Source organism: Syngnathus leptorhynchus, chromosome 7, assembly GCF_054491065.1.
Source record: "Syngnathus leptorhynchus isolate UIUO chromosome 7, UIUO_Slep, whole genome shotgun sequence".
Classification (NCBI taxonomy): Eukaryota; Metazoa; Chordata; class Actinopteri; order Syngnathiformes; family Syngnathidae; genus Syngnathus; species Syngnathus leptorhynchus.
In genome coordinates, this window is record NC_141201.1 from 14,115,497 (window position 1) to 14,127,103 (window position 11,607).

Consider the following 11,607-nt stretch of genomic DNA (forward strand, 5'->3'; position numbering starts at 1 on the left):
CTATTAGTTTGGAGGAATACAAGCTGCCAACAGACTTATAATACAGTTTATTATTGGTTGTATAACCTGGTCTGTTTGATTAATCTGACTTTGTACAACTTGGTCTTGAGTGTCTCCACCATTGAGTGAACCGTAATTCACTTTTTAACTATGTTGACCTCATTTAACATTAACTGAAGAAATACCTCAACGTCCACCATTTTAATAGCCCCCCGAATCTCGCTGCCTGATTTTCGTATAGTCTCTGACTTCCCACAGGAAGAATAGGAGCTCAGCAAATCAAATGGAAACAGTGATGATCCTACACTTATTTAAAATTGTAGTTTTTGTTTGCTTTTAGAAAACCATATATAGTAAAAGTCATGATGGAATTGTTTTTCAGCACACATTACTTTCACTAAATACTGCCAATAGGATTGTATATACCGGCGTATAAGCTGCATCAGATGAAATTTGTGATTTGTTTTTGTTTTATACTTAGATAAGCCGCACCGCGCACGAGTTATTTACAAAGAAAGAAAGTACACAGAAAGCCTTTTTAAAGTTTTAATCACATTAACATTTCGTTGTAAACATGGAAGTAACAGCACTAGCTAGGCTAAAGTTTTAATCGCATTAACATTTCGTTGTAAACATGGAAGTAACAGCACTAGCCGGGCTAACATTTTAATAACATTAACATTTTGTTGTAAACACGAAAGTAACAGCACAAACTAGGTGGGTAAAAAACAACAACATACCAGTCAACAAAAGTCTTTGTCTTCCTCCTGTCTACTGAAACTAGCAAAATCTTCCTCCTCAGTGTCCGATTAGAATGTGCATGTAAAGTCGCCGCATGATCGCGTAAGGTTTTTCATGTTTAATTCCCATTTGTAAGAGAATATACACAAAGATGATTGTCAGGAAAGTGATGATTATTTAGGGACGCATAACTTTTATTAACATAACAGCACAACAGCGGTCCACAACCTTTTTATGCGTGTATAAATGTATTAGTCATGAGAAATACCACCCAAAAAAAACCTATTTATACTGCACCGGACTATAAACCACAGGGTTCAAGATTTGAGAAAAAAGTAGTTTATAGTCCGTATTTACGGTAATTTAATCTCCATTTTATATTTGTCAGGATCAGAATGGTGCAGGGCGACCAAATGCAGCTTGGACCAGGATTTATTGAAGGGAAAAGGGAGTTGGAAAGGAGAATGAAGGGGAACAGACAACGGACAAACTGACATAACAACCTAACAAAACAATAACGGGACCGACCGACAGACTGGCTAACAGAAACAGAACTAACAGACAAAGACATGAGACAGGAGACAAGAAACAAGACCGATCTGACACGGAGTGACACGCAGACAGGACTTAAAAACGAGACAGGTGACTGTGATTACACTGAATGGGCAGACACACGTGGGGAGGGGTGAGTACACAGAGGCGCGGACAGAAACTATGACAACCTACACACAATAAAATAATCAGAGACGAGTCGTGACGATTTTGGCCTTCACTGAAGATGGCCCCCAAAAAACTCTATTTGCTTGGTAACACCCAAGGTTATTATAGTTAACAAAAAAGCTCACAAAATAACTTAATTTTTTTTTAATCATCATGTTTGTCAACAGTTCCATTAATTTTAGTGGTTATTGCACTGTTAAATTCACTTAAGCATAAAGGGACCAATTTTCGGGGCCAGCACAAGTCTAACCCAAAGTGCAATCTAACTGTGTGCATGGGTTGAGTCTTAGAGCCACAGTTAGAAATGGGCGTTTGCTCTGTTGTGAGACTAAACGCAGCCAACTTGAGCCCTGGCAAATTGATGCCCCGTGCCCCGTTTCTATTAAATTCAGTACGCATTCTACATGGCGGAAGTATAACGAACTCGCTGGAGTCAGTGCAGGGTGATCATATGTTTAGAAGAAATTGCAAGAAGATCTCCCCTTACAGATGTCAATTTGGCCGCTGAGAAGTGGGCACTTAGAGATGATTTTGCATCTGTGTGTGACATCCCGGAATGTACTGTATGGTTGTGTAGGTGACATGTTTTGGGGCAGAGCAGGTTCACAAGTTGTGCCATGTTTCACAAACTTCCACTCGGCTCCATAAATATACTTTGACAATGAGAAATGAGGATTCAAAAACTGTTGATTATTTTATAAACTCGTTTGTGCAGCCCTTATTTATACATTTTACTCATACCAGTTTCTTCCCCTCTTTCCTCCAACCCTCCATCTTGTAGCTGTGAGAAGGATGTGAACGAATGTGACCACAGCAATCCTGAGGGCGAGTGTGAGAATGGTGGGATCTGTGTCAACACGCACGGTTCCTTCTACTGTAACTGCACTGCGGGCTTTGTGGGACAGCGTTGCAGCCTGCGGCCCGTTGTCGTCCCCGACATGCAAGCTGGGCACGCAGTGGTCGGAAAGGAGGAATTGATTGGCATTGCTGTGGTGCTGTTTGTCATCGCCACCCTCATCATCCTCTTCATCGCTTTCCGCAAGAAGGTCTTCCAAAAGAGCTACTCGCGAAACAACTTGTCACTGATCCAGGACCCTGCCACAGCAGCCCTTCTCAACAAAGCCAATGGTGTTCAGTTTAAGACCCTGCATTGCACAGCGGGAGACCCCATCAATCTTTATTCAGAGACCGGATTGGGGCCCACCATGGTTGGAGCGGGTGGGATGATGGGACCTCCACAGGTCCCGGTCAGGCCCATGGCATACACTCCTTGTTTTCAGGCTGATCCAAGGGCAACATTGGAAAAGTTGGTGGATGGGCACACAGTGGAGCATACAGAGATGAGCACCTTTCACCCAGAGTCGCCACGGATTTTGTCGGGGTCCACCAGGAGGGGGGTTGTGGTGTGCAGTGTGGCCCCAAACCTACCCCCAGTTTCTCCTTGTCGATCAGACTGTGATTCCATACAAAAGAACCCGTGGGACAGTGATGACGGTGAGTGACGGTGATGGTGTTTGTGAGTGTACGTACAGTTGATTTGAAATTCAAATCAGACTGCAGATGATGTACACCGAAGATTGGTGAAATTTCAGAATGAACGAAAATGCTTTATAAGCATTACTCATGTACCTAATTTGACATTCTCTTAACTCTTGAATATGCATATCCAGCTGTTCAATGTTTCAGTACTTTTTGCACTTGCTGATCTCTAACAAGAAGCTGACGGGGAAATAAATCACAACTCTTTAACAAAATAGGACACCTAGTTCTAAAATATGCCTTTATTTGACTGTCCAAGTCTTTCTCTTTCTGCTATGACACTCTAAGCTCAGTGGCCACTTCCCTCTGACATCTTCCCACTTGAAGCCTTCAAAAGACAGTGCTTTTGCTCGAATAGGTGTCAAAATGGTGTTGTCATGTCAAAATGTGAACATGATTAAATACCTAGTATTCTAATTGAGCAAGTATCCTCTCTTTACAGGTAAGATGGTTGACATGGCCGAGGAAATAACTTGTCTCTCGGGGAGCAACAAGGGCAGTAATTCTGAGGTCCAGTCGCTGAGCTCGTTTCAGTCCGACTCCTGTGATGACAATGGTAAAATGCACCCTCTCTCCTTTTCAAGCTCTGTTAATGTTGGTCTTCTAAAATAGTTTTGCTTGTTAAGACCTAGACTGTGTCTTTACATTGAAATGCAAATACAAATGCTTTCCCCATGGGTTTCATGATTGGTGAAATGTTTGGCTTACAATAGAACACTATTCAAAGACCTCATGTCTCTAGTGTGTCCTTGAGGAGAATAATGATGAAAGAATGGATGGGGACAGTACAAGACGGGTGAATTATCAATGAGACGAGAAGGAGGAATGGAAACATTTACTCCAACCAGAAGCTGGCTTCCCTTGTGTTACTTCCATAGCCAACTGTGTCTCATACATTATTTTTACGGAGCTGCAGCTCACATAAAAAATCTGCTTCATGAAGTGCACAGCCACAGAACGAGTTTTCAGTGCATGGGGTTGTGAGGCCTTTGTCATAAACAAAATCATTTCTCCACAGCAGAAACCAAGCGTGCGGTTCAGACCCTGTAAACAATGTGGTATTGTTTGATTGACGAAATTAGCGGTTGAAGTTAGCAATTGTTCATTTTCTATTCATCTAAATTGATTAAAAAGCAATAGTAGGAGCAGCATTAGGTTCATTTTACTGTACAATGATGATCCTTCTTTATTAAGTGTACTGATGCTTAGAGGTGCCACATGCCATAATGGTAAAAAAATCATGTCATTATTCCTGTCGGACTGTCGAATGATATGTCCACAATGTCCTTATTGCTAATATAATATGAAGCAACCTCTACAACTGTAGAATAACTACAGGATGTTTTTTCTTCGCTTCTCATACTGATTTTGTGACACTAAATACAAGAATATAGTGAACCATCCTGCAACGAGGGTTAAACAAACGTTTTGAGTCATTTCCAAAGCACATTATAGTTGTTCCGACAACCGTCCGTACCTCCTGCAGATGAGGGTTTTTAATCTTTCACAGTGACTTGTATGAAGGGCAGCCTTTGTCTGGAGCTTTGCAAATGGCTTTGTGTCTTGGTTTGATTGTATTGCCTTGATTTCATAACATCACTTCATCGAGAGCCACAATTCTCTGAACAGTTGTGCTTCCGAAATGTGCACTTCATAGCCCATTAATTAAAAAGCATTCATTTTGACCAATTATTTCTGACATTTCAAGCCAATATAATTTTGCAGGTGTGTTGTTTTGCACCAGACTCCTCATTACATTTTCTTTTTATCTTTAGTCCCTGAGGCTTTATTTCTCATTTGAAGTGTTTAGTCATTGTGCACGCTTGTTTAGGAGTGTTGTTCAATTTTTATTAGTCAAAGCAAAAATGTGAGAGAACTCTTCAGGTCAATGGCTGAAAAGGTAGTCTTCTACTCAGACAAGGATGGCAACTGATAGGATTTTGAGTGGATGTCCTAAACCATCACCGTGAATTACTGTCTTCCTTTTTCCTTCCAAAAGCCTCCATAGTGACCGTCATTCGACTGGTCAATGACGCTGTCGACACAATCGAAAGTGAAGGTACCATGTCTCATCCACTTTGCATCTCACCTCTGACTATTCGACTGTTCCTTTCTCCAATTTGTGTTTTTCTTTACACTGCAGTTTGAGAAAAGCACAATTTGAACTGACAAATACGGCACAGCGTTCATCGCTTGAACTCTCATTACAAGTCCCTTTAAAAATAAAGATAGTGGCTCTAACCGCACCACCACGCCCCTCTCCACAACGCGTATGCCTTAGGGAAGTAGCAGAACTATGATTTATTTTTGTCAACTCAAGTTAAGTCCAGCAAAAACAATCATTTAATCGTCAAACGTCTTTGAGACTGTAAGATTTGCAAGTAAGCCTACTTTCATGCTCGCAAATGATGACCAAACTTTATTAATTTGATTTAAATTGTATTATAGATTTTTATTTATAAATATGAAAAATATCAATATCAATGAGGTATGCAGCCCAAGAACTTTGCCTTTAGAGTTAGTTAGAGCCTCATAATCTGTGATTTTTCATGTGTTAGTAGGATCTAAAAGTATTGGGGCCCTTCATCTGGTTATGACAGTGTGTGAGTTCAGATGATGGACATGTGTGAAAAATATGATTGATATTATGTTAATTTGTAATAGGTCATTGAAATGAGTCTCTAGATTTATAATTTATTACCGTATTTTCCGGACTATAAATCGCACTACCCATAAAATGCATAACAAAGAAGGAAGACATATACAAGTCGCACTGGATTTATATATATGTGTGTGTGTGTGTGTGTGTGTGTGTGTGTGTGTGTGTGTGTGTGTGTGTGTGTGTGTGTGTGTGTGTGTGTGTGTGTGTGTGTGTGTGTGTGTGTGTGTGTATAAGTCGCATTTTGGGGTATAAGTCGCATTTTGGGGGAAATTTATTTGATAAAAATCCAACACCAAGAACAGACATGTCATCTTGAAAGACAATTCAATATAAGAATAGAATAGAAGCAACAGCAGGCTGAATAATTGTACGGTATGCTAACGTTACATGTCACAAACAACAAACTGAGAACCTTCCTAGTATGTTAACATAACATATTAAGCAATGCTAATAGTGGCCTTGGACTTCATGCAACAATCTCGTCACTTAAACATACAAATTTTTCAAACCTCTCATATGTTATTCTTCCATCTGACAGTATCAGTCATGGACCAAAGTCAAACCTTCGACAGAGGTGAAAACATCTATCTACTGTATCTCTCTGTCTCTCTCTCTTTCTGTCTCTCATTCTCTCGCTCTCTCTCGCTCGTACTCTTTCTCGCACTCTCTCGCACTCTCTCTCTCTCGCTCTATCATCCATCTACCAATGTAATCCTCTCCTGTGTCTCTCACCCTTGCTCTGTCTCTCTCAGCAAGGAGTAGACTTCATTTTCAGCTGTAGATATGTCTTAGCCAAATGATGACTACTGACAAAACAGATTCATATTTTAAAAATGGCACGCTATCAATCCAACCGTGACAACATTTTGTTTTGGGCAAGATAAGATGACCTACTTTCCATAAAGTTTGTTGCAACCATCTGACCTTTTCTCTAGGACTAGCATCAGGCTAACATTCCCATTTGAGAAACGTACAAATACTGTACTCAGCAATTGCTTCATTAATCATTGTCCGACTGTCCAAACAGACAGAAGGAGTGAGGACGCGATTCTGTGACTTTGATGTGACCAGGCCCTCCAGCTTCACACTCCTTTGGGTTGTGGAACCAATGAAGTGCCTCAACACCCAAAAGTGCTAATCCTCAGTTCTAAAACTAACCAACTACCGAGCTCACAGTAGAATGAGATGATATGGAGGTTTGATTGGCTAACAGCCTGCACGTCACATAGTCAGGCAGTGACTTTTTAAAATGAGTCTACTCCTTGTATCTTTTTATCTATAAATACCCAGATTTGTCATTGATAAATTCATATGACTCTTCTGAGCTTTATCCCCCCTTCCCTCAGCTTGTTGGCTTGGCAGCAAAGGACAATCACTCACTTGTCATCCTTCTTTCTCTCTTTTGCCCGTCTTGCTTGTCCCCTTACTTACCCCTACTACAGCCACAGTACTATCATGTTGTTTGGAGTTGTTCCTCCATACCAGTGATTGTGATTGTGTATCATGACATAAAAGTTCACATTCTCAATCATGATGCAATTTGCATTCTGATTTAATGCATGTTATTGATTTGTTTGCCTTTTTTTTCATTCAATTCGCTCAATTGTTCAACTGCATCAGTCCGATGATAACATTATATTATTCAATCCAACATTTCATCATAATTGTTGAGAACTTTTCTCTTGAACACCAAGACCAGGACTCCAGAACTCTGTTAATCTAAATAACACTGATCATTCTTTCAGATGAGCTGCCAATAAAATGTGTTAATGGAAAAGTTACAAGGAGAACCATAATGTGCTGTATGTTTAAATTAAGCCACCATATAAAATGATTCTTTCAAGAGTCGGCATTAGTATTCAAAACCAGAGGTATCATTTAGGCCAGACTTCACTTCAGAGTCTGTGTGTAAGGTTTGTCCATCAAGACGTTGAAAAGAGCACCATCATTTGCGTGTCTGGGCATCTGGGGGTAATAAGACAAGGCTGATGTCAAATAATAAATAAATAGGCAAGGCGCTAATGAGAATAGTTTGTCACCTTCATTGTTTTTTACATTTCGAATATTCTATATCCCAGACGTTATCAGACAGTTTTTGAGGAAAGCTACATTCTAGGATCCTGGTAATTTGTTTATTTGTAAAATATTCTAATCAACTATGAATTTAGAACATAGATTATGGATGTACGATTGTTCAACTAAATTGAACTTTTTATTTCAAAAGGTAAAGTAATGGACATGTTTTGTTTTTTCCAAATATCTTTGTGTCATTAAGGATGGTCATTTAATATTGCAAATATTTAGTTTACTCAAAATGTTAAGCTTATGAATAAGTTCAGGTGAATTTATAAACATAATAATTCACAATATTATGGAATTTTTACTTCAGCCTCCAAACTACTCCCTAAAGTACACCAATAATTTTACAGGGCATCCTTGCGTCAACAAATGTGTGATTATACGACTGCCTCATCAATCAAGGGGATATTTTACCATTTTTTTATATACTATTCTAACATGTCAGAATGTTTCATGTGGATGTTTTTAACATGCTTTTGTGCTGCAATTCCCCTGAAACTGAGCATGCTGTGATCTTGCCCCTCAACGGTTTCTTGTGTGCATGCCACAGCAGTGTTCTATTAAGTGCTTGTCATGTGATTGACCTTCACAACCTTTGTGTATTGTTGTCACAACTGCTTGTGCGTGACACATCGAATGCATATCAATGGCATGTGTGCTGCAGAGCTTTTTATTGTGGAGAAGAGGGTGTTGGTAGTGCTCACTAATTCCATGATCCGTCACCTTCACGTTCTGGCTTGTCACTAACCATGTCCTTTTCTGCTCTCCAGCATATCACTGGGACACATCAGACTGGATGCCAAGCACCAAACTGTCAGACATTGAAGAGGTGCCAGGCTACGAGGCTTCTCCCGGAGGCATTGCAGCGGGCACCGCTGCACGACTCGGAGGAAGCACTCGTGAATTAGAGTCTGACTACTACCTTGGGGGTTTTGACGTTGACAGCGACTACCCACCTCCTCATGAAGAAGAATTCTTTAGCCGAGACCAATTGCCTCCTCCGTTGCCCGTCGGAGAGGATTATGCAGAGCCCCATACAGCCCTACCTGCTAACTTGCCAGTTTCCAAGGAGAGCACCTTGAGATCCGGTGACACTGGACATCAGCATGGCAGGCCTCATTTCCACCCCAGTCAATACTTGCCCCCCCATCAGATTCCAACGGGGGAGGCAGCGCACGGGGACGTCAGTACTTCAGTGAGCGGGGTTGCCTCAAAAATTGGTGACAATGGTGATTCTGTCTCTTTAAATATGCGGCTGTCAATTGGAGCATCATCAGCGTCGGACGTGTCGGCCCCATGTGGGCTCGATGACTCAGAACATGACAGCAATTTTGATAGTATGGACGAACTGCGTCGAGGGGTCACCATCACCACTGAGTCGCAGCAACAAACAGAGGTGTGATTGATTGTATAGTGATGTCTCATCAAGAAAACACAGTGGTGCAGAAACATCGCCGTATGGTAGGAAAATGCTTTTGAAGAAGTTCCATTGATCGATTAATACAACAATGAAAATATGAAAACAATGATAAGATTGTTAAAGCATCATCCATTGTATTTCTGCATTGAATCACACGTTAAAAAAGTCATTCCTTTTTTTGATTTGCAAAAGAGAAATGCCCGTTGTAATTCCACAGGAAGTCACATGTGATGTCAGAATAATTGGATTGAGAATGTTGAGAAAGATTAATTCACAAGTGATTAATGTTGAGAAATGTTATGAGGAAATGTAGAAAACAGAAAGGACAATAATGTAAGTGAAATGATTGTTTGCTTTCCTGCTGACTAACAGATGCCAAAGGAGTACTTCTTTCTAGAAACAGACATCCTCCCCTAATACTGCCTTCCTTTTTTTCTTTATTGGACAATTTTAAATGCTTGTACAGATATAAAATAAGATAAAATAACCTGACTTGTCATCAGGTGTGGGGGAAAAATGTTTTTTCCTAGGAGACATGTATTTTATTTCATGTGGAATGTGCCCCCTGAAACCATGACTAGTATTGTATGAAAGCTAAGGGCTGCTGTTGTTGCTAATATACATACATACTTTCAGTTAACTTCTGTTATTTGGGACTCACACATCAAGATGCTCTTCTGAAGCACAGTGTTCACACAGTGTTTTTGGTGTTGTTTAGTTTTCTTCTTTTTCTACAGTAAGTAATTATTTTGTCAGGATGTGTTCCAAAACACAATCCATCCATCAATGTGAGGCCGATGTGCTAACCAGTCGACCACCGTGCTGGCTCCAAAAGCAACCCACAATATTAAATCTGTGCAAATGGTCTGAGTAACGGTCATGTAATACTGCTGATGGACATGGGAGGATAATAAACCAATAGAAATGCTTGCATTCTTTTGTTTTGTTTTTATCTAATCATAAATAGGAAGAATTGTACTACAACAGTTTTTGGCAATAATATTTGAGCAAACTTACAATAGGTTAGTTTATTCTATTCAGTGAATGCAAGTCAGATTGACGTTTAATATTCGGTAATGCAATTATTCACGCACTGCTGGAAAAGCACTGCACCTAGTATAAAAAAACAGTTCAGACTGATGAAAAGGTACTAAAAGAGATTAATTAATTGGCAACGTGAGTGAGAATCTGAAATTAAGATCCATGTACTATGTTAGCAACCACAGGGAAACTTAGCTTCAGTAATTGTGTTTCATGAAATTGTTTGCTTTATGATACGTAAGTGATGTGATGCTGTTTTGTCGAGATATTTATGAGGTGTTGTGCCACAATCCTAGGCCTTGGTCACAGTATTGATATCATTCTTATTCTTAAATTAAACACGCAAAAAATGTCAGTGCAACTGCTAAACTAAAAATGTGAATGAAAACTGTTGGCAGGCTCTTTCTACATTCTGTTTTGAATCATTGCTGCCATAGAGTTCAGTTAAGCAAGTTGGACACTGCCTTTGAGCATTTCAGTTGTCGGCCACTTGGCATCTTCACCATCCAAGTATTGACTAATCTAATTAAGCTTATAGCTATTTTTTTTTTTTTGGAACAGATGTAAGTTTGTGAACAAATGGTTGTACAGTGTACATAGCTGTTGTTATAATGCAGATTTTATAGGAATGAATTGTAACTTTTTTTTTATAAGAATGTGGAGAAAGAGGCATTCAATTAAATATCAGACTTGGATTGACTTCACAATCAGACTTGGATTGAATTCATTCCACATCAATGCAATACTACAGATCAATAGTGTTCAATCCACACAATGTAACAGATAAAAAACATTTCAGTGATTTGAAATCTGATTTTGACTGAATTTCATTTGTAATTACTTTTTCACTATCAAAATACTGTATGTTATCTACAGAAACTGTGCAAAATGATTCCTGTATTCCTTATTTTGTATTCAGTGCAAAAGAAATAAAAAGGTTCTTGCTCATGATATTATCTGCTTGTAATTCTGAGAATATTAATTCATAACAGTTTAGGGGGGGGGTTCTACAAAGGTTTGGGGTCTTTGAATTGTTTGCGATCCAGTTTCAGACTGCAAAGTCTGCTTTTGTTGGCTCCATTCTCAGTTTATGATATTTGAAGCATTAGTCCTTTGCATTAGAACTTGCAAATGCATTGGACAAAGTTTTGCCCATCACATTGTGTTATAGGTAGTGTTAACGCCATTGAATTCTGATAGGAAAAACAAATTTGTTGAAACAACTCAAACGAAACTGACCTATAAAATGACATTGCAATGTAGAGCACACCCAACTTCATATATCAATGGAAATCTTTAATTTGAAGGATTTCTTAATTACTTGCCTTTTCAATATAACTCAAATAAGTTAACGTTATTGTATATATATATATATATATATATATATATATATATATATATATAT

At 39.3% G+C, this 11,607-nt stretch overlaps 1 protein-coding gene across 1 annotated transcript in view; it reads left to right on the plus strand.

Moving 5' to 3' along the window:
- fat3a (FAT atypical cadherin 3a) overlaps nucleotides 1-11,115 on the plus strand; it is a 191,713-nt gene extending 180,598 nt beyond the window's left edge. The window contains exons 27-31 of the mRNA XM_085916854.1: nucleotides 2,243-2,955; nucleotides 3,443-3,556; nucleotides 5,000-5,059; nucleotides 6,201-6,236; nucleotides 8,512-11,115. Coding sequence (XP_085772980.1) covers nucleotides 2,243-2,955; nucleotides 3,443-3,556; nucleotides 5,000-5,059; nucleotides 6,201-6,236; nucleotides 8,512-9,143 — 1,555 coding nt within the window. The 3' untranslated portion in view covers nucleotides 9,144-11,115. The remainder of the gene's footprint in view (nucleotides 1-2,242; nucleotides 2,956-3,442; nucleotides 3,557-4,999; nucleotides 5,060-6,200; nucleotides 6,237-8,511) is intronic.
- The last annotated feature ends 492 nt before the right edge of the window (nucleotides 11,116-11,607 follow it).